This window comes from Rosa chinensis, chromosome 6 (assembly GCF_002994745.2).
Source record: "Rosa chinensis cultivar Old Blush chromosome 6, RchiOBHm-V2, whole genome shotgun sequence".
In the NCBI taxonomy this organism is placed as follows: domain Eukaryota; kingdom Viridiplantae; phylum Streptophyta; class Magnoliopsida; order Rosales; family Rosaceae; genus Rosa; species Rosa chinensis.
The window spans coordinates 42,886,378-42,907,113 of NC_037093.1; the positions used below are offsets into that span (position 1 = coordinate 42,886,378).

The 20,736-nt window shown below is 37.8% G+C and overlaps 3 protein-coding genes across 7 annotated transcripts; all 3 read left to right on the forward strand.

The window, feature by feature from the left end:
- The first annotated feature begins 2,033 nt into the window (after positions 1-2,033).
- Positions 2,034-9,824, forward strand: LOC112172475 (alanine--tRNA ligase, chloroplastic/mitochondrial). 4 transcript variants are annotated; one of them, XM_024309830.2, is made up of 13 exons: positions 2,034-2,421; positions 3,370-3,480; positions 3,582-3,790; positions 4,132-4,310; positions 4,754-4,832; positions 5,124-5,258; positions 5,373-5,522; positions 5,674-5,784; positions 5,912-6,826; positions 7,072-7,344; positions 7,802-8,011; positions 8,637-8,791; positions 9,206-9,824. In XM_024309830.2, the coding sequence occupies exons 1-13, from the start codon at positions 2,283-2,285 to the stop codon at positions 9,540-9,542; spliced, it is 3,003 nt and encodes a 1,000-aa protein (XP_024165598.1). In that variant the 5' UTR covers positions 2,034-2,282; the 3' UTR covers positions 9,543-9,824. The 4 variants fall into 4 exon arrangements, with proteins under 4 accessions (XP_024165598.1, XP_024165601.1, XP_024165600.1 ...); XM_024309833.2 differs by lacking the exon at positions 2,034-2,421 and having other exon boundaries at positions 3,370-3,496; positions 4,121-4,310; XM_024309832.2 differs by lacking the exon at positions 2,034-2,421 and having other exon boundaries at positions 3,370-3,496.
- Positions 9,825-10,255: 431 nt separating this feature from the next.
- Positions 10,256-12,637, forward strand: LOC112172476 (alanine--tRNA ligase, chloroplastic/mitochondrial). The gene is made up of 3 exons (XM_024309834.2): positions 10,256-11,118; positions 11,264-11,374; positions 11,479-12,637. Exons 1-3 carry the CDS (start codon positions 10,333-10,335, stop codon positions 12,028-12,030), a joined length of 1,449 nt encoding a protein of 482 aa, XP_024165602.1. The 5' UTR covers positions 10,256-10,332; the 3' UTR covers positions 12,031-12,637.
- A 138-nt stretch (positions 12,638-12,775) lies between these two features.
- LOC112173394 (cyclin-dependent kinase B1-1) lies at positions 12,776-16,746 on the forward strand. Of its 2 annotated transcripts, XR_005802539.1 has the most exons (6): positions 12,776-12,843; positions 13,314-13,946; positions 14,046-14,133; positions 14,281-14,461; positions 15,977-16,222; positions 16,318-16,746. XR_005802539.1 is itself a non-coding variant. In XM_024311007.2 (5 exons), the coding sequence occupies exons 1-5, from the start codon at positions 12,789-12,791 to the stop codon at positions 16,058-16,060; spliced, it is 1,041 nt and encodes a 346-aa protein (XP_024166775.2). In that variant the 5' UTR covers positions 12,776-12,788; the 3' UTR covers positions 16,061-16,246. The 2 variants fall into 2 exon arrangements, 1 of the variants encoding a protein (XP_024166775.2); XM_024311007.2 differs by lacking the exon at positions 16,318-16,746 and having other exon boundaries at positions 15,977-16,246.
- Positions 16,747-20,736: the final 3,990 nt, after the last annotated feature.

Consider the following 20,736-nt stretch of genomic DNA (forward strand, 5'->3'; position numbering starts at 1 on the left):
TAGGTTACTTGCTCTAGTGGTAATAGGGTTAAATTAGAAGGATCTAGATTCCTATTCAATGTATGATTACTTTCCTTGTATGATTGAGATTCTATGCATTGTAATCCTTTATATAAAGATGCCCCTATTATCAATGAGAATACACAGCAAATTCCTCTCAAATTCAGTTTCTCTACAACATGACCAATTTTTAAACAATTAAAAAAACTAAAGATTGTTAAGAACACAAAATTTATAGCTTTACGACATCCACTATTTGGCGCAAAAGTTATAAATTCATCTTGAACTCAAAGCACGGCCCAAACTGACTGAGATAACGTTTCACATCATAAATTCCCCAAATTCCACATTTAGATTTTGAACTAGCAGTATCCCATATCTAGATCCAAAAAATAAAAGGGGCTACGACCACTTACCCAATTTTAGCTTAAAAATTGCTCACTTACTCCACTAAGAGTTATTTAACCTCATTTACCAAATCTAACATCTATATATTGACATTTTAACCCCTACTAATTAAATTGAAACTCATCCCTCTCCCCTCAGACTCTCTCCTCCTAGACTCACTCTCTTTTTCTCCCCCTCTCCCTCCCTCCCATCAGCGTCGTCGTCGAGGCCCAATCCAAGGTCACGGAAATCGCGCCATCGTCGACACTCAAATCGGTCCGGCATCGAGGCTCTCAATATGTCGTCGTGCAGCATAGTTTCGACTCAGACAGAGACTCCAGCGTAGTCGTCGAGGCAGAAATCTGTCCGGCATTGAAGCCCAAACGAAGAATCTATACCCCAAGTTGTCGGCGTCGCCGCACAGGTTCAACACTTGCTCGGTTAAGCCGGAGCGTAAAACAATACCGGATTGATGTAGAGCGAGCTCTAGTTTGGGGACATAGGAGTGGAATTTCCGTAATATTCTGTATATCTTCTCCAAGTCGGCGGCGAACTCGCAATGGGTCGAGTTGTCTTGGGTCGGTTTCGGGTCAGTTTCGAGGCGCCGAGAACTGATCTTCATTCGCTGAATACATGGTTGGTTTGTTTGGTCGCTGATTACTTAATTAACAATGACTAGTGACCTGCAAGCACTGATTGAAGTTCTACAAATAAGGCGTACTTTTACCATGCTTATGGTCTCAGGACAGTTGGCACTCTTGCGTAGAAAATATGTTTTCATACCCAGTGAAGCAAAAGAAGTTTATTTGGTGTATATTTTGTCAAAAATGAAAGATATGGGTATTCGTTCAGCCAACGTGTTTGTCTCTACCCTAAGGTATTCTTGCTTTTAAATAGTTTCAGTGCTGTTTTTTTTTTTTGGATAACCTGATTCATTTGTTGGATGCCTTGATGTTTGGATAATTAAGTTACCATCAATATATGGATTTCGTTAAGTGTGTGCAGGAATTGTCACTTATTGAATAAGATTATTGGGAAACATTAATATGTTTATTGCGGATAATAATAAGATTATTGGAGGACAATAATATGTTTATTGGGGGGCAATAATATGCATATAAATTGATTAATTGTGCCTGTAGTGTATTCATTTTGGTTTTGGGAGTTTATACAATTCACTGGACGGCAATAATATGATTACTGGGGGGCAATAAAATCAGATGTCGGAATCCCGTCACCAGTCCAATAGTCGGATTCCGGTGACTGGTTGTCGGATTCCGGTCATTGGGCACGGGACTTCGGCCACTGGTCACCGGAGCACAGTAAGGTGGAGGATGACTTCTCTCTCTAAGTGAGAAAGAATGAGAGGGCAAAAAAGTCCCAAAAATAAATAAAAAGAATAAAAAAAGAATTAATTGGGTATTAGAGAAATAATCCTTAGAGTGTTTTGGGTAAATGGGGTTAAAAAACTGTTAGTGGAGCAAGTGGGCAATTTTCAAGCTGAAATTGGATAAATGATCATTTCCAAAAAATAAAACTGGTATAGCTCAAGCTAATTGGGCAAGGGAGAACACTAGCACCTTGTTTCTTCTATTTACTAGTCCAGCTACGTACGTAGCTAAAGTCGGACATGATCCAAATCACAAACTTGGATTAACCAAATCGAGACACAACAGTAGCAAAACACCAATCCCTTGAAGCTTGAACAAAGCAAATACCAACATCCACCAGGACCAAATTTGTTCCGGTAGTTTGGTTAGATTTGAAGCCCACACTACCTATCACCAAGCTCCAAGCTTTGAATACGTGGACCTCTATAAACGGCTTATCCGCTCCTGTCCAACGTATATAATCTCCCATTTGAAATTCACTTCCAGTTACAGTGAGACACAGCCATGGCGAGCCTGAAGCTCCCACAGACTTTAAGCAATAGCAGCCACGGCGGGAAAGCCCTCCTTCCATTTCCCGCTTCGAGCTTATTGCCCAAGTCAACATTCCCCGTCTACAGAGCTCGCAAAGTTGCCGTTTCCACCGGTACTTTCTTCTCCGACTCTGTTTCATTCTCTCTTTTTTTGGGTGCAATTTCTCAACCTTGAGCTATGATTTGGTTCCTTGAAGAAAACCCATTTGAGGGATGATTTTGAATTCTCCTTGTTTGTAGTCTGGGCTCTGGTTTGATAAGCTTTTTTGAGTATGTTTTCATTTTCTTCTCAATTTTATGGGTCCAGGATTGGTGCTTGATATTGGAACTACCTCAAATTACTGAAATTTGGTCACTAAATCCTTATCCCTTGACGCATAGCACACACTAGTTTTTGCTGAATTTTACTTTAGCTGAAGTATTCGTATTATTGTTCAAAACCCCCTATTGATCCTAGGATTCACAGACCCAAATGAGCTCTTCCTTGTGTCCTTGGACTAAATTTGTTTGAGATGGAAATAAATTTGTATAATCAACCATTGTATAACATAAAAACCGAGATACACTTAATGCTTGAATTTGTTGTGCTCAGCTGTATAGTGTGGAGGTCCATATTGGTCATCATATATGATGTTCTGACACATGAAAACCAGGTTTTCAAATTCGAAAAGAAAAGATTGAATACCAAAGATATATATATATATATATTTTTTTTTAGATGCAAAACAAGATATCTTTAGTGCTTTATTGTTTGGTTTTAGTTCCCACTGGTAAGACTTGAGGCTTAGTTTTAATACCTTATTATCTGCGCATTACCACTTATGGAGCGTTCACATAGCCCTGCATGTTGTATAGTGGAAACAATTATTTTTCATCAATAATGAGAGTTTTCACATATGTTGTAAAGCTTATTTGCTGCATTAACAATCTCCTACTAAGTTTCACTAAGTTGATTTAATAAAAAATGCCAACTTGGTTTAGACTATTCAGTGCTTTACTGTTATATTCTTCATGTGGGTGCACTAGTTTCTGATCGGTTATCTTTTGTGGGACTTTTTCAGGCTTTATTACGACAACAACTGTAGCCCTCTTTTCTCCCAATATCTTTCCCTCCAGGCACTGCAGTGTAAAACAAGCTTGGAGCACACATTTTAGCACTAGAAGTACATCAGGTTTCTGTGGCTAATTGTATGAGTTTTGGTTTAAGACCTTATTGATTCTTTTTCAGTCTTGTCTCTTTATGGGATGTTGTTCTTACATAGTTGTTTCTCAGCATCTGTACAGTCTGAAACAGATGAACTAGTGGAGGATAAGGCCAAGGATCTGCCTTCGAGTGGGGATTCTATACGCCGTCGATTTCTTGATTTTTATGCTAAACGTGGTCATAAGATTCTTCCAAGTGCCTCTCTTGTGCCAGATGATCCCACAGTTCTACTCACGATTGCAGGAATGCTTCAATTTAAGCCTATATTCCTTGGTCAGGTATGGCACAGACATTCCAGAAATCTGACATGAAATTTTTCCTGCTTACATTTATTTCATAAAATATTTACCTTTGAAAGTAAAAGTGTTCGCATGTAATTACCTAGTAAGTATGACTATTTCATTGTTGGATATTTTGCACATGAAAAATGATTTTAGTCATAGCCAGTATTCGAGCACCAAATTCTGGATATTTTCATCCCTAATGTCATATACATGACACTCTGTCTGTTATGTGGCATTTGCTCTTGTTTATACCTTTTTTTTCTGAACTTGTTGATTTCTTACATTCTTTTAAAGAACCTCTAGCTTATCTAATGATGCTAGCAGATCCTGTTCAGGTTCCAAAACAAGTACCTTGTGCTACAACTGCTCAAAGGTGCATACGTACAAATGATGTGGAGAATGTAGGTCGAACATCCCGACACCACACATTCTTTGAGATGCTTGGAAACTTCAGTTTTGGAGATTACTTCAAGAAGGAAGCAATCCAGTGGGCATGGGAGCTTTCAACTGTAGAGTATGCACGAACTTTAATGCTCTTTGTTGGATATTAACTCGAAAATATATTTTGGTTATTGTTTGAAGCATGATCGCATTTTTTCTCAGTGAAATCATTCTGTAAATAGAAGTTAGCCATCTCCTCCACATCTTTTTCACCATGTAGACATGAAATCCATACTGTTTGCAAACTCCCTGTAAAGAATTGTATCTGAACTCCTTGTTAAAAAATGAAGGAGGTGTTTCTTATTCAAATAAGGATCCACTCATGTTCCATAAGAAAAACCATGAGACACAGAGAAGTGTCATTTTGTCCTTTCTGTTGGTGTTGTTGTTGTTCTGGATTTCACTTATGATTTTACTGTCTCATGACTCTGCATATTTCAATTATTTAGTCGTCTGTAAGTATTTTACTCTCCTGTTATGCATAAAAAAATCATCTACATACCTCTTTCCTTTCAGGTTTGGATTACCAGCGGACAAATTATGGATTAGTGTGTTTGAAGATGACAATGAAGCTTTTGAACTTTGGCATGATGAGGTGAGCTAAAAAGTTCACCAATAATTTCTTTTAGTTTTGTGTATTTTGTTCCTTGCTCATGGATTCTCTCATTCTCAGCTTATAATTTATCAAGCAGCTTTGTCTTTTTTGTTTTTTCACTAATGAGCAAAAGATGCTTTTGTAATTAGTAATGTTTCACTGTTTATGGTGCGGATATACTATATAATGTACACATAATTAAGCGTATCCTTGGCCTTAATGTATAACCACAGTTACAGTAATAGTGCAATTTCTGTTGGCAACATTATTTGAGCGAGGGATTTGCTTCAGGTGGGTGTTCCTGCTGAGCGAATAAAGAGAATGGGTGCAGATGACAACTTTTGGACCAGTGGAGCAACTGGTCCTTGTGGTCCATGCTCAGAGATTTATTATGATTTCCATCCTGAGAGGGGATATTCAGACATTGTATGTATTTGGTTTCTAAAAGTTCCGTGTAGAGGGAATGAATTTAACTCTCAAATACATTAAAGAGGTGTTTTTCCTTCTTTCTTTAACGTTTTGGATGGATTTAATTTTCAGGATCTCAATGATGATACCAGGTTTATAGAGTTTTACAATTTGGTTTTTATGGAATTCAACAAAAAGGATGATGGTTCGCTTGAACCCTTAAAGCAGAAGAATATAGATACTGGGCTTGGCCTGGAGCGTATGGCTCGAATCCTTCAGAAGGTATCAGCTTATCTTCCAGTATCACAATATAATGGACACAAATTTCTTCACAACCTCATTATCTTCCTGTTGTTCACCATGGAATACATTCATTAAATACCAATGTTTCAACTTGTTCAAGAATTTTTAGTAAGTCATTCTTTTTCTGCAGGTTCCAAACAACTATGAAACTGACCTGATTTATCCAATTATAGAGAAGACCTCAGAATTGGCAAATGTATCATATAGCCTAGCTGATGATCGTTCAAAATTGAACCTCAAAGTAAGCCCGCTTTTGAAAAACTGCTAGTTTTGTTAATCTTGTTTCAACAAAGAAATTACTTCTTGGAACAGAGAAAGCTACCTCAGCAGCTCAGCTTTATATTATTATCATTATTATTTTCTTTCAGATTATAGGAGATCATTTGCGTGCAATTGTCTATCTCATATCAGATGGTGTTGTTCCCTCAAATATTGGGAGAGGTTATGTAGTTCGACGGCTAATCAGAAGGGCTGTTCGTACTGGTAGGATGCTTGGTATAAAGGGCGATGGTCAGGGAAACCTTGAAGGAGCATTTTTACCTGTCATTGCAAGAAAAGTAATAGAGTTGAGCACCCATATTAATCCGGATGTAAGGGGTAGAGCAGCCCGTGTTTTTGAAGAGTTGAAAAGGGAAGAACTAAAATTTGTACAGACACTGGAGAGAGGAGAAAAGTATCTGGATCAAATGCTAGTTGAGGCACTATTAACTGCCAAAGAAAGTGGAACTATACCGTGCTTGTCTGGCAAAGATGCATTTCTTTTGTATGATACATATGGATTTCCTGTCGAAATAACAACAGAAGTGGCTGAAGAACGCGGTGTTAGTATCGATATGCATGGTTTTGATATTGAAATGGAAAACCAAAGGCGTCAATCTCAGGCTGCACATAGTGCTGTTAAACTTGCCATGGGAAATAGTTCAGATCTTACAAAGAATGTTCCAGACACTGAATTTCTTGGATATGATACCCTTTCTGCAAGAGCAGTAGTGGAAAGTCTTATAGTGGATGGGAATCCAGTCATACAGGTTTCTGAAGGAAATGATGTAGAAGTATTGTTGAACAGAACTCCATTTTATGCAGAATCAGGTGGTCAGATTGGAGATCATGGATTTTTATATATCCCAGGTGAAAACCAACATAAGGTTGTGATGGAAATAATAGATGTACAAAAATCATTGGGTAACATATTTGTTCACAAGGGTACAATCAGAGAGGGAGTTCTAGAAGTTGGCAGAGAAGTTGAAGCAGCAGTGGATGCAAGACTCAGGCAGCGAGCTAAGGTACAGAATCAAATGCAGGGTTAAACTCTTTTCTTCCCGTAAATAATGAAGTTAACATAAGTATCAAAACTATAGTTGCTATGAACACATCCTGGTATCTTATTCATGCATAGATAGCTGACTCGATTGCAAACAAGAAAAGTCAAAGTATATGGAATCATTTAATGGTCTTCGCTTAGCAATTGCAGTATATTCTTTTCAAAATCTTTTATTTTGCAAACTGAACCCCATTTGGTATTCTGCAGGTGCATCATACTGCTACTCATTTGCTGCAATCTGCACTTAAGAAAGTTATAGGTCAGGAAACTTCACAAGCTGGTTCACTGGTGGCTTTTGACCGTCTAAGATTTGATTTCAACTTCCACCGGCCAATCACTGACAGTGAGCTTGAAGAAATTGAAAAATTGGTTAATATGTGGATTGGGGATGCAACACTGCTTCAAACAAAAGTGATGCCTCTTGCTGATGCAAAAGGGGCAGGGGCTATAGCAATGTTTGGTGAAAAATATGGTGAAGAGGTAGAATGTTCTGTGGAATATGATAATTGGTGCATACTTTACTGCTTCATCTCTAATACTGAATTCGCTTTGCACCTTGTATTGATCAACTAAACAATTTGTTTAACTTTACCAGAGTTTCAGAACTAAATGAATATTGATATGTACATGGATTGGTTTAGTCAGCAAATAGAATAGAAATATAATAACTCTTGTAGGAAAAGGGTGTTCTTTATTTTTTCTCTGTAGTTAAAGGGAGTTATTTATCTTTTGGTTTGCTGTAGTAAATTATTTACTAGATGGCTATTTTAATCCCTTAAAGTTTAGTATTCATTTTCTGAAAACAAGTTTAGAGGGTAGTACATTGTACCCAACCAAGGATGTAGTTGAAGGATTCAGTGAGACACCATGTATATTGAGTAGTTCCGCATGTAAAATTTGGTTTGAAATTATTTCACTGAACTATGACCTATTGTAGGTACGTGTCGTAGAGGTTCCTGGTGTATCCATGGAACTCTGTGGTGGGACTCATGTGAGCAATACTTCTGAGATACGTGGTTTCAAAATAATTTCAGAGCAAGGTATCGCATCTGGAGTCAGGCGAATAGAAGCTGTGGCTGGTGAAGCTTTTATTGAATATGTCAATTCCAGAGATTATTATATGAAACAGCTGTGTTCCACCCTCAAAGTATGTTTTCTTCAAGTCCATTCATCTGCAGGTTTCATCGCATTTTATGCATGCAACATAAATTGTATTTTATCATGTTTAGTATAGCTTAAGCAGAAATTTCTTGCTGAGATCAGCTACCTTACACTATCCACTATAAATGGAGAATATATTCTTGACCTGGAAGTCCTTATTTTAATTTTAGGCTAATTAATTGTTCTGGTGCTGCAATTGCTTAAGTGGTCAAATTTACATTTGATTGTTCCATTGTAGGCTTAAAATTTTCAAAATACTGCAATTCTTCATTCAAGCATACTTTTATTGCAGTCCCTCGGTTGAGTATAATCAGATAATTTAATGTCCTAAACAATTAAAATTTCCCACACAAAGATGACAGTTCCGCATTATGTCCCCAACTCAGTGGGTATTGTTGACACCATTGAGACTGATAATAGAAACTTTCACCTTCCTTGTATCTGGAACTTCTTTGATTTATTTCATCCACTGTGGCTTATAGTATTGTTTTCTATTTTTCTTCTTTCCATTCTCTTATCCTTTTCAACCTTTGAGTGCTCCTTGGTGCCTAATACTTCACCTGTGAGTGAAATGGTGGTTTTTACCATTGCATGCTGTTGCTTTTGTGTAGGTGAAAGCTGAAGAAGTAACAAACAGGGTAGACAATCTCTTAGAGGAGTTACGAATGACAAGGAATGAAGTTTCTAGTTTGCGTGAAAAGGCTGCTGTTTACAAAGCATCACAGTTGGCAGCCAAGGCGGTTTCTGTGGGAACTTCAAATATCAGGTAATATCTACCTCACCTTGGGATTTGTAACAGAGTTTATATCATCATCATTTATCACCAAAACCCTAACCATTAATCATGTGGAGGGCGATTAGTCCTCTTCTTTCTGTGCTTTTTTTATGTATCTGAAGCTCCTACCTAGCAATGATATTCATTACAAAACTTGTCAGTTATGTGCATATTAAAGCCCAAGAAATCTCATAATCTTGGTGAAGAATTTAGTGATTTCTATGTTAACCCATGTGGTACCAACATGTGGAGGACTTAAATTTGAGTTCTCTACTCATTGCATGAGGTTTCTAAAAAAAAAAAGAAAAAAAAAAAGTGAAGTCATTTTTCTTTTATTTTCAAATGTAGTGGAAATTGTTTTTTGTTTATATCTTTATTGATTTCTTTTCTTATATCCTGTCACAGGGTACTAGTTGAATCTCTGGATGATACTGATGCTGATTCACTAAAAAAAGCAGCTGAATATCTAATAGATACGCTACAAGATCCGGCAGCTGTAATTCTGGGCTCTTGTCCTGGTGATGAGAAGGTAAGTTTGGTTGCAGCATTCACTCCAGGGGTTGTGAAGTTGGGAATACAGGCAGGGAAGTTTATAGGGCCTATAGCTAAGCTGTGTGGTGGGGGAGGGGGTGGAAGACCCAATTTTGCTCAGGCCGGTGGGAGGAAGCCTGAGAATTTGTCAGATGCACTTGAAAAAGCTAGATCAGAAATCTTCTTACGTCTCTCTGAAAAGGCAAGCTGAAAGTCTCAAGTCAGCCTTGTATTTGTGTAGGGTTTCTATGTTGCTTTGCAATATCACATAGGCTCCGAAGGAGTAGTGTCTGTACTAACTGTTAGGGGTATGAAAACCCATTGTCCTGAGGATAATATTGTAGCTAGTAAATATGAGGGGGTATGAATATTTTGTGAATTTGTTCTACAATATTAACTTTAGATGAGGATTATACAGCTCTATGGGCCCTTCAAAAAAACAAAAATTTAATACAGCTCTATGGGTGCAAATTGAATTATTCTTTTGTTGGGACATTGTGACTATTGAGATTTTAACAATATTTTACTAGAGCTACTTTCCTAATCTATCTTAGTGGTCAACCTGGTTGCTCCGCGTCGATCTCCATGTTGATTCATATAAAATCAATTCAAGACCCCAATGATTTGTGATTGATGGCTTTCAGAAGCTTCTGAGCCGTGCGACCCAGATTCAACAATCGTCGTATCTGCTTGGAAGCGACTGGTATTTCAAATGGTAATTTTGTATTATAGATTCTCATGAATTGATTGGCCTGGCATATAAAGGCTACCATAGTTTACTCTTGGCCTCCAAGAAATCTGACTTGTTGACCAAGAAATCTGACTTGAGCGCGAAGAAACCTTATTACATTGAGTTCACAGTAATTACTGTTTCTGAACTCTAATTAGCAGACAAAAGAAATCACTATATAATCATACTACATTTTCTGGGAGCAGACCCAATTCACCAATTAGCAATCAGAGTAACTCACAAACCCCTAAGCATCAAAATAGAAATCAAAATGGCCGAAGATATGGATAACAATCTGCCCCCTTCTGTAGAGTCTTCAACCAATAATGGATCCGAGGAGCACAAGTCCAAGGATCTCTCAGTGAGTAGCGATTCGATTCGTCACCGTTTTCTGGAATTTTTTGCTTCCCGTGGTCACAAGGTTCTTCCTAGTGCTTCTCTGGTCCCAGATGATCCCACAGTTCTACTAACAATTGCTGGAATGCTTCAGTTCAAGCCTATATTCCTTGGCCAGGTTCAAAGACTAGTACCTCGTGCAACAACTTCTCAAAGGTGCATTCGCACTAATGATGTGGAGAATGTAGGTAGAACAGCTCGGCATCATACATTCTTCGAAATGCTTGGCAACTTCAGTTTCGGAGATTACTTCAAGAAGGAAGCAATCCAATGGGCATGGGAGCTTTCGACTGAAGAGTTTGGAATACCAGCTGACAGGTTGTGGGTTAGTGTCTTCGAAGATGATGATGAAGCTTTCGAAATCTGGCATCATGAGGTTGGTGTTCCTGTGGAGCATATCCAGAGAATGGGTGAAGAAGACAACTTTTGGACTAGTGGAGTTACCGGTCCATGCGGTCCATGCTCCGAGATTTATTATGATCTCCATCCTGAGAGGGGATATTTAGATGCAGACCTCAATGATGATACCAGATTTATTGAGTTTTACAATTTGGTTTTTATGGAGTTCAACAAAAAGGTTGATGGTTCACTTGAGCCCTTGAAACAGAAGAACATAGATACCGGACTTGGCCTGGAGCGTGTGGCTCGAATCCTTCAGAAGGTACGTATCAATTGACTCTGCAGTTTTTCAATATAATGAATACAATTATGCATGTGTTTACAAAATTTGTTGTCAATTAGAGAATTTTTCAAATCAGTTTGTACTAGAAGTACTTCCAACTAAATCGTACTTTTCGATCTTGTAGGTCTCGAACAACTATGAAACTGACTTGATCTATCCAATTATAGAGAAGGTCTCAGAATTAGCAAAGGTATCATATAGCCAAGCAAATGAGCAGTACAAACTGAATTTTAAGGTACCGCCCTCATTTAAGACACTTTACTCTTTTGTCAAATTTTCTTCAATAAACACATGCATTCTTATTAATTATGGTTTCTTCATATATATGTTTCTTTTCAGATTGTCGGAGATCATCTACGTGCAATTGTGTATCTCATATCAGATGGCGTTGTTCCATCAAATACCAAAAGAGGGTATGTCCTTCGAATGCTTATCAGAAGGGCGGTTCGTGCAGGCAGGTCGCTTGGTCTAAAGGGAGATTATCAGGGAAACCTTGGAGAAACAGTTCTACCGGTCATTGCAGGGAAAGTAATTGAGATGAGCAGCCTTATTGATCCGGATGTGAAAGATAAAGCAGGCCGAATTCTTGAGGTGCTGCAAAGGGAAGAACTTGTGTTTCTGAAGACATTGTGCAAAGGAGAGAAGAAGCTTCACCAAATGCTAGATGAGGCATTATCGAGAGCGGAGAAAAGTGGGAGTATGCCTTGCTTGTCAGGCAAAGAAGCATTTGTCTTGAAAGATACATATGGATTTCCTGTTGAACAAACAAGAGAAGTGGCTAAAGAACATGGTGTAGGTATAGATATGGATGGCTTTGATACTGAAATGGAAAACCAAAGGCGTCAGTCCAAGGCTGCAAACAAAACTGTTGAAGTTGTCGGATGCACTTGAAAAGGCTTGGCTCCGGAATCATTGACTCATTCTGCAAGCTATCAAATAGGAGTCCCTGTACAGTTGTACGTTGTCTAAGGCTACAAATTAATGTATATAGTAGATGTTTAAATATCACTTGGTCTAGTTCTTTAGGATTAAGTACTGTTACATATACAGATGGCCTAAGCTCAAATCTGGGTTGTTGGGTCCTATATTGTGGGCCTGTAGGGATGATGTCTTGCTACCCTCATTTGTCACTTAGTGATGAAGGTGGGCCTGACCTGAGATGTGGACATTCTTAGGCTTTCAGGTCGACTTAGGGTCCATGACTAATCGTTTCGGATCATGACTTTTATGGGAGTTGGTAATTATCTGGAATAAGATTGGTTGTCAAGCTGCTTATGGATAAGAAGTTGCTCCTATTTGTTTCATGGGAAGTGGCGTTCTATTGGTACCACAATTGTGTGCTTGGCTAATGGGAGGCTAGTTATGACTTTGCCCTAGCAGACACGGAGTAGTTCTTTGTGTTATAAGCTCGCTGCTGTAGATAACTCAAAACAGACTTGTAATGAGTTTGCATTTACTTGATGGAGTTCGGGATTTGTCCATATCCTATTCAAGTTCATGGTACACTCTAGCCCACTAATGGCTGTTGAATCTAATGCAATCAATACCCTTTTAAAAAAAATAAAGATGGTAACTAGTTTGTACTTTTGTATTTAGTTATAAAAAAAAAAAATTAGTTTTACCTGGCTGCCGCTAGTTCTGTGACAGATATGGAAGATAGTGATGGAGTATTGTACCAAAATTATTATATGCTGGGAAAAATAGGTGAATTGTTCATACTTTTATATAGTTGTCAATTTACCTTCAGATTATTTTATTTCGCTAAATTACATAATTTTATACTGTTTTATTTTTTGTCAATTTCTATAATTTATTTCAAGTTTTGAGTTCATGTGCTATGTACGTCAAAGTATTTACAAATGTGTTATGTAGACATATTTCTAGATACTCTAAAGCTCTTACCCGAAAAAAAAAAAAAAAAAAAAAAAGGTCTCAAAAGCTCTTCCCTCACATATACACAAAAGAAACGGACCAAGGCCCACCATTACATGTCTCAATTTCAGACAATCACTTCACGGCCCAGAACCAGAAGCAAAATAAAAGTCCAAAACAATAGCCTCTATTACACACACACATCTGCCTCGTCGTCATTGCTATCATTTTCCCGCCCCCCAATTCCGCCTCTCTGGTCAAAACAAATTCTAGGGTTTAAACAGACGCTAAAATTCGAACAGTCTCTTCTAGGGTTTTGCGGCCCCCAACCAAAATGGACAATTACGACATGTCGCCGGAGATTCTGAGAGAAGAACCACACGGCCGCTTGTACAAAGCCACGTTCAAACCCACCGGCGAGACCGTCGTCATCAAGAAGATCCCGTCCAACGCTAACTTCCCGAACGGCCTACCTCCCGCCCTCTCCCGCGAGATTCTAATCTACCAGAAGCTTCCTAAGTCCGCTTACGTCATCGATCGCCGCCACGTGTTCCGCCAGTTCGAGGACGGCGGCCCCGTCTTCTACATTGTCTACGAGCACCTCGACACTGATCTCGCCGCCTTCATCGCCGCCTCCTCCGTCAGTCCCTTGCCGTCCGATTTGGTCAAGAAGCTTCTCTTCCAGCTCCTCAAGGGCGTCGACCACTGTCACCGTAACGGCGTCCTCCACCGGAACCTGAACCCCAAGAATCTGCTGCTTGACGAGAAACAACAGAGCCTCAAGATCGGAGATGGGATCAGTCAGTCTTTTGCTTTCTGCTACGACAATTTTGTGCCGGAGACGGTCACTCTCTCTTACCAGGCGCCGGAGGTTTTGCTGGGGTCCACCGATTTCTCGACTCCAGCGGACATTTGGGCCGTCGGCTGCATCTTCGGTACTTCTGATTTCATTTCATGCTTTCTTGATTCAATTGAGATTTTAATGGTTCGATTAGCTGATTGAGTGTTTTGGGAATTCTGAAATTGAATTGTAGCTGAGATGGTGACTGGGGATGTACTGTTTGTCGGAATCGGTGATGATCCTAATCAAGCTGATAAGCAGCAATTGCGTGAGATTTTCAGGTTCATTTCTTTTCTTTCAAACATTTCCAAGTGTTAGGTTTGACAGTGATTCGAGTCATTTTACATTTAGATGTTTCTTTGTCTGGAACTTTTGAGAAATGAAAAGGAAAAAGAACATGTGCTTACTGCTATGGTGTGATGATGCAGACAGCTAGGAAAACCGATGTTGAATCAGTGTCCAGGACTCACTTCTTTGCCGGCTTGGGAGACCTACCAAGAATGGGAAGGGGAAAAGATGAAAGCTCGGTTCTATTCGGCAGGAGATTTGCCATCGGATCTGCTGGTAGCTACAGTTTCTTTGGAACAAGATGGAGCTGAACTTCTATCAGTAAGTGTTCTTTAACATAATGTAATCTGTAATTAAATATTTGCTTTACTCATTTAAGACACTTGTATTTTTGCATCATAAATCAGACCACAGAAACAAGATTGAAAATGTGTGGATGCATCATTTAACGTAGTTATTCTTACCAAAACTTATGAGGGATTTTGCATGACAGTCGATTTACCTGTCAATAAATGTATCCGGTTCGCGTTTTTGTTTTGACCGTAATTTATTAAGTATGTTCTATGCTATACCCAATCTTTCCTTTGTTTAAGTAAATGATGCTCATTCCTCAATTTTAGTTAGAACTGGTCGAGCTTGAAACCACTGGTAGTTGTTTTGTGTCCTCCAGATGCTTAACGAGTGTTAACTAGACATTCTATGACTAAATGATTGGATGTATGGACTGCATCGTACCATATCTTATATTTCTCATTTTTCAGGCATCAAAGTTAATATTTCTATAGAGGCAAATTTCTAGTTGGAATCCCAAATTTATCTCTACCTAATTAACAAACACTATCTTGTTTACCAAAACAATGCCTCTGAACCAAGACAACCAATTTACTTTTGAAGCCTGACTACTTGACTACTGCTCCAATGTACAGAGTCTCATTATCAAGGCGGTTATAGCTCATAGGCAGTCATAGCTTTGGTTCATTTTACCTTAGAAGGCTTCCAGCTCACAATAGGTGGCTCTGATAAGTGTGGTTTGATAATGCCTTACTTAGCTTGGCCTCTTCCGTTAATAATTTCACTTCTTATATCATTAGATGTTACTATGAAAATTTTGTATGCCCTACTTTGAGTTGTACTTTAGAGCATTGAGCACTGTAGGATTTGTCTATGCAAAAATAGGTTCTATATGCAAAAATAGGTTGTATTTTCCTTTTCGTTACAAGATTGTGTGATTGATTTGCTAATAGTTGTTACCTTCTCTTGCATATGATGAAAAAGAACACATACAATCTTCATATGATCAACTGCTTCTGGTTAACCTTATGAGGTAGAATCTAGGGATTATCCCAATTGCAAATGACGCCTTTGGGTGTACATGGGTTGGGGTTAGGGATCTAGTTAAGGGAATGGGGAATTGTTTTTGTAAAGAAGATGAAGTTCCTCAAGAATAAATTTGAGACTTCGACAATAAAAATTATAATAGAATAATGTGTAGAAAGCTGGAGTGCAAAAGTTGCCTCTTATTTTATGCTGGAATCAAAAGTAACATAATTAGGGGATTTGCATATTTTAAGTGCCCTGCAAATACCCCTTTAACAAAATTGAACATTTTGATGGTATAAGTTCATTACTTGGATACTTTTAAGTTCAGTATTTGATATTTGACTGTTAAGTTCATCACTATTATGTTACATATTTTAGCAAATGTCTAGTCATTCAATAGCTATTAAGTTTATTACTTGATATTGGACTGTTGCTGGCTGCTTTATATTTATTTTTGTTTTCTTACAAATATTCTGCTCCAGTCTGATAGTAGTATCTTGCTTTTGGAAAATGCAGAAAATGCTTGCATTTGATCCAGATGAAAGAATCACAGCTAAAGCAGCACTGAACCACCCCTATTTCAAGCAAATGGACATCTAATTCTGGATGTCAGAACAGTAACAATGGAAATATCGTAGTTGGACTTGAACAAAGCGACAAACTGAACAGGAAATAGACTGCTTGAGAAGTAGCTGTATATATGGCAGTTCTTATCTTGATTGTGTATATATTTTTGAAGTTCACAATCAGAGCATACTACAGGTAGCAATGGCTATATTTTCCAGATCCTCTGCTAGTTTGGTTCCGTCTGAAATAGACGATGCACTATGCAATGAAATGATTGTGTTCTTGTTTAGGACCCAATTCGTTGATATGCTTCACCTTATACTGCTAGAGCGAGAAGACGTGTCTTGAATGTTGATGAAGTTGAACAGAAGCCTAATCACGTCCGCTCATCTAGGGACCCATACTGTAAATTGCCACAGAATTTGTTGCAACGCCATTTTCAGGCAGCTGGAACCAATACCTTTTTAGTTGTCGATGATGGTTTTATAGTGGATGGTGATGCCAAATGCAGCTGTTCTGCTGAAAAAGATGGTTTGACTTGCACAAGGGGAAAAAAAAAGGTGTACGTTGTGAAAGCTTGGTGACCGATACTAAAAGTATCAAAAGAGAAAATGTACCTAAACGCAAAATTAACACTACTAATTTAGAGAATTCGTTGCGCCTACAAAAGGGTGTATAATTTGAGAACATATATTGCTCAATTCATAATCTAGTTAAATCACCACTATTTTAATAAAAATTCTATAATACTTTATTGAAATTCCGAAGTTCTATATATAGCGAGTCCGGTTCAGCTTAGCTGTGATAGGATTGGCAATAGTTATTTCTGGCTTTGCTTGACAAGTGAGTCATGCGTAGACCTAAGATTTGTCCTTATCCCTCGCACTCCACTCATGAAAAGCAATCATCCTCATCATCTCATCCACCAAACTCATCATTTCACCCGTTCTTTCCTTTTTGTTCTTCGTTTCCTTTTCTTCTCTTGGATAAAATCTCCTTTCCGTTTCCTTTCCTCCATGACTATGATCGCACAAAATGCCACAGATTAATTCCTTTCTTTACTCTCAGTAATTAATTAATTCATTTAGATCCTCCACCCCAATCTTTAAGTACCATAAAATGCAAGACATGGGCATGAACTTCACTCTTAAACGTGTGCTCTGAGACACCCAAATCCAAATGCAATAAACTATACTTCCCATGCAAAATATCCAGATTTTTGTACCCTAATTATAATATAGACCCCCCAATTCTCAAAAGTATTAAGGCTGTGTTTGTTACGTGGGACTATTATACCCCACTTTATTTTCTATAATAATAGTCTAGGACTCTTCTAACCTGAGATATGCTATGTTAATACTGACCCATGTTTGGTACTGCTTAGGACTAAAGAGCAAAATAGTCAAAATAGTCATATCCTATGTTTGTTGGTGTATTGAACTAAAAGTTGATAATTTGCAGAAACGTGAATGATTTTATGAGTTTGTGAGAAGAAAAAAAAATTGGAAGGTGAAAGCTGAAAACAATCACAAACTGGCAATCACAAAAAGTGTCTGAAAATGTTCTAGCTTGTTTTTTGGCAAAGTTCACATACAGCAAAATAATCATAGATTGAGAATAGTCAAAATAGTCATATCCCATGTTTGTTGGTGTATTGGACTAAAAGTTGGTAATTTGCAGAAACGTGAATGATTTTATGAGTTTGTGAGAAGAAAAGAAAATTGGAAGGTGAAAGCTGAAAACAATCACAAAATGGCAATCACAAAAAGTGTCTGAAAATGTTCTAGCTTGTTTTTTGGCAAAGTTCACATACAGAAAAATAATCATAGATTGAGAAGAGCAACCACAATCTGCATACTTGTTGTTAGTTTTTACACATCGACAAGTCCACCTATTAATACAACACAGTGGGAGATACACTGATTTAACATTCCACATGCTAACAAAGTTCCATATAGCAATTACAAAAATGAATGTTAATCTAGCAAAAGAAGGAGCTTGTCCAACATGTATTAAGGCAGCAACTCTTGCAGTTTTCCAAACAAAAAAAAAGAACATATCTTCAGTCAACAGCTAGGTAGATCCTCTAGCAGTGCCCGCAAGCAAGTTCTCGACATACATTTTTCTCACTTCATCATCTAAGGACATGAACACAGAGATATTTTGGGGCTTATCTAAAATGATTTTCAATGCCTCAATTTGGTCTAGAACAGAAAGTCTCATTTTCTTAAGTTCCTTAGCAATATCAGATCGATCTTCATTACCTTTCATTATGGCATCAGTCACTGCTTGCATTCTTTTTCTAGATTCTTCAAATAATTTATCCAATGCAAGCATAATTTTATCTTCATCATTTCTTTTCCTCTTTTTCTAACTGGCCTGAGATTGTCGCGTGCTATCTTTGCTCATTGACATGGGGCTTGTGTCATTCTCAAGGCCTATATCATCTTCATTGTTGCTCTGCTCCTCCATCATATCAGCAGGGACCTTAGCCCCATTTCCAGTAGCACGGTCACTCCCAAAGATGGTAGCTAGTCTATCTTGTTTCTCCATCCCTTTGCCTTTTTGTTGTGCTATGACAGAAACAGAAAATGAATCTATCAAAGTGCAGCAATGAAATTAGTTAGCTTAAAAATCAAACTCAATGAAACTTCCTCATTACCTGCAAATATGTATCCCATACTTCATTACTATCAACTTCAATGCACTTTTTGATATCATTCCATGCAAATCCACTCTTGTTCATCATGTCATAGATTATGCTATAATCTTTCTTAAGTTTCTTCAACTTTGACTCAATATGTAGACTTGCCTTCAGATTGGAATTGGGACATAAAAGATTTAAAGCATTCTCTATTTTGATTAAAGTACCATATTTGAAACATCCAGTGTCGCAACGTTGTCCTCCAACAATAATTTTGTCAAGAACATTCAACAAAGATTCTTCTTCAAAGCTGGTCCATACACACCTTGACTTCTATTGCTCTGTATTTTCATCACCACTTTTCATTTTCTAAAAAGAAATCAACATCTCATGGTTAAAGAAACATAAATATGGTCAACAAACCAAAAATCATTGCTGGTTCCAGTTTAGTTTCACCTCATCTTTCCAGCTAGAAAATTAACAAACCAAAATCTTACATATGCATAGGACAAGAGTTTCGACTCTACCCAATTCATACCAGACAATAAAACAATTACACATGCATTATGTAATGCATGACAAGAGTTTGGCATCTGAAGAGATAGGCATTCATTCAAACATGTAAAGACGTTCTAACTTTCATTTTTGCTTTTCGGTTTGAGAACATAACCACATAATAAGATGATCTGCACACCAAGGCGTCAATATCCCAGAATGTGCATCATACTATCTACATTTGGTGTGTCACTTCCATTGGCATCAAACCTAAGCATATTACCATATTCCTCATAAACCTAAAAGCTAAAACACCTACATACCATTAAACTAGGCAATCAGCCAAAACACACCACTTGCAACAGGCATTCATCAATTACAACGAAAATGAACTAATCGCTTGTAATCAAATGAATGCACAATAATAGTCCTTCCTCACTCTATGAAAACCAGAAACGCCAATAAAGAAGGAAGTCAAGACTTGTTGGCAATGAATATCTAGCTCATCATACTTCAATACCAATAACTAGTTTATAATCGACTAAACGTAAGTGGCAGAACTAAGTTTAAGCACTAAACCACTTCAGCCTGAATCCAAAGCTATTTAAGGCATGTGAAGTATGAACTTTATCATACAACAAAACTATTGGAGACAAGTGATACACATGACATCAAATGCATTTGAGGATACCAGCTTGTAACTCCTAAAGAATATAACAAAGCAAAAAAGGAGAAAACAAGAAACTTCCAAAACATTTTAAATCAAACATGAGTAAAATTAACAGGATTATGAACTAGCAGCAAGTCTTAGGAGCTATTGCTTAGTAGGGTTATATGAACTAGCAGCAATAGCTTCTTCCCCATTTTGTGCATCTAATTCACATACTGCATACTCCATCGGATCAATGGACATCTCTCTCCTAATAAAATTATGTAAAAGACAACAAACCGCAATTATGCGGCATTGTATCTTTATTGGATAAATTGGACTCCTTAGTATTCCCCCACATTCCTTTTAGCATTCCAAAACACCGTTCTATGACATTTCTTGTCTTCGAATGCTTCATGTTAAAATATTCCACAGGATCCCTAGGCATATTTCTTTCATCCCATTCCGACAAATGATACCTCGTTCCTCTATATGGTGCAAGAAATCTCTCACCATTTGTGTAACCATGCACCATCTACAGGGTAATAATAACCTAATAGCCAAAATAAAAATTCCTATTAGTGTGTGAAAGGCACATAAATTGCATTAATTTAATCTACACAACTAATCCAATAGCCTTACCAGTGGGAACTCTTAATCCATTCGGCCTAGTCACTACATCGTGAAGAACTCTAGAGTCTGATGTCGATCCCTCCTAACCCGGTAAGACAAATATGAACTGCATATCACGAGAACAAGCAGCTAACACATTTGTAGCAACTTCACCCTTTCTTGTGCGATATCTTGGCTTGTCAATTGCAGGTACACGCACTCTAATGTAAGTTCCATCTAGTGCCCCCAAGCAATTCTATTAAAATATATATATATATATATATATATATATATATATTCATGAAGTTT

Excerpts from the sequence above, each read along its gene's own strand:
- LOC112173394 (XM_024311007.2), top strand. The coding sequence starts at position 12,789 with ATGGAAGATAGTGATGGAGTATTGTACCAAAATTATTATATGCTGGGA. Across the intron at positions 12,844-13,313 it reads TTATATGCTGGGAAAAATAG|TCTCTTCTAGGGTTTTGCGG; the intron begins GTGAATTGTTCA and ends AAATTCGAACAG. Across the intron at positions 14,134-14,280 it reads CAATTGCGTGAGATTTTCAG|ACAGCTAGGAAAACCGATGT; the intron begins GTTCATTTCTTT and ends GTGATGATGCAG.
- LOC112172476 (XM_024309834.2), top strand. The coding sequence starts at position 10,333 with ATGGCCGAAGATATGGATAACAATCTGCCCCCTTCTGTAGAGTCTTCA. Across the intron at positions 11,119-11,263 it reads TGGCTCGAATCCTTCAGAAG|GTCTCGAACAACTATGAAAC; the intron begins GTACGTATCAAT and ends TCGATCTTGTAG. Across the intron at positions 11,375-11,478 it reads AGTACAAACTGAATTTTAAG|ATTGTCGGAGATCATCTACG; the intron begins GTACCGCCCTCA and ends GTTTCTTTTCAG.
- LOC112172475 (XM_024309830.2), top strand. The coding sequence starts at position 2,283 with ATGGCGAGCCTGAAGCTCCCACAGACTTTAAGCAATAGCAGCCACGGC. Across the intron at positions 2,422-3,369 it reads CAAAGTTGCCGTTTCCACCG|GCTTTATTACGACAACAACT; the intron begins GTACTTTCTTCT and ends GGACTTTTTCAG. Across the intron at positions 3,481-3,581 it reads TAGCACTAGAAGTACATCAG|CATCTGTACAGTCTGAAACA; the intron begins GTTTCTGTGGCT and ends GTTGTTTCTCAG.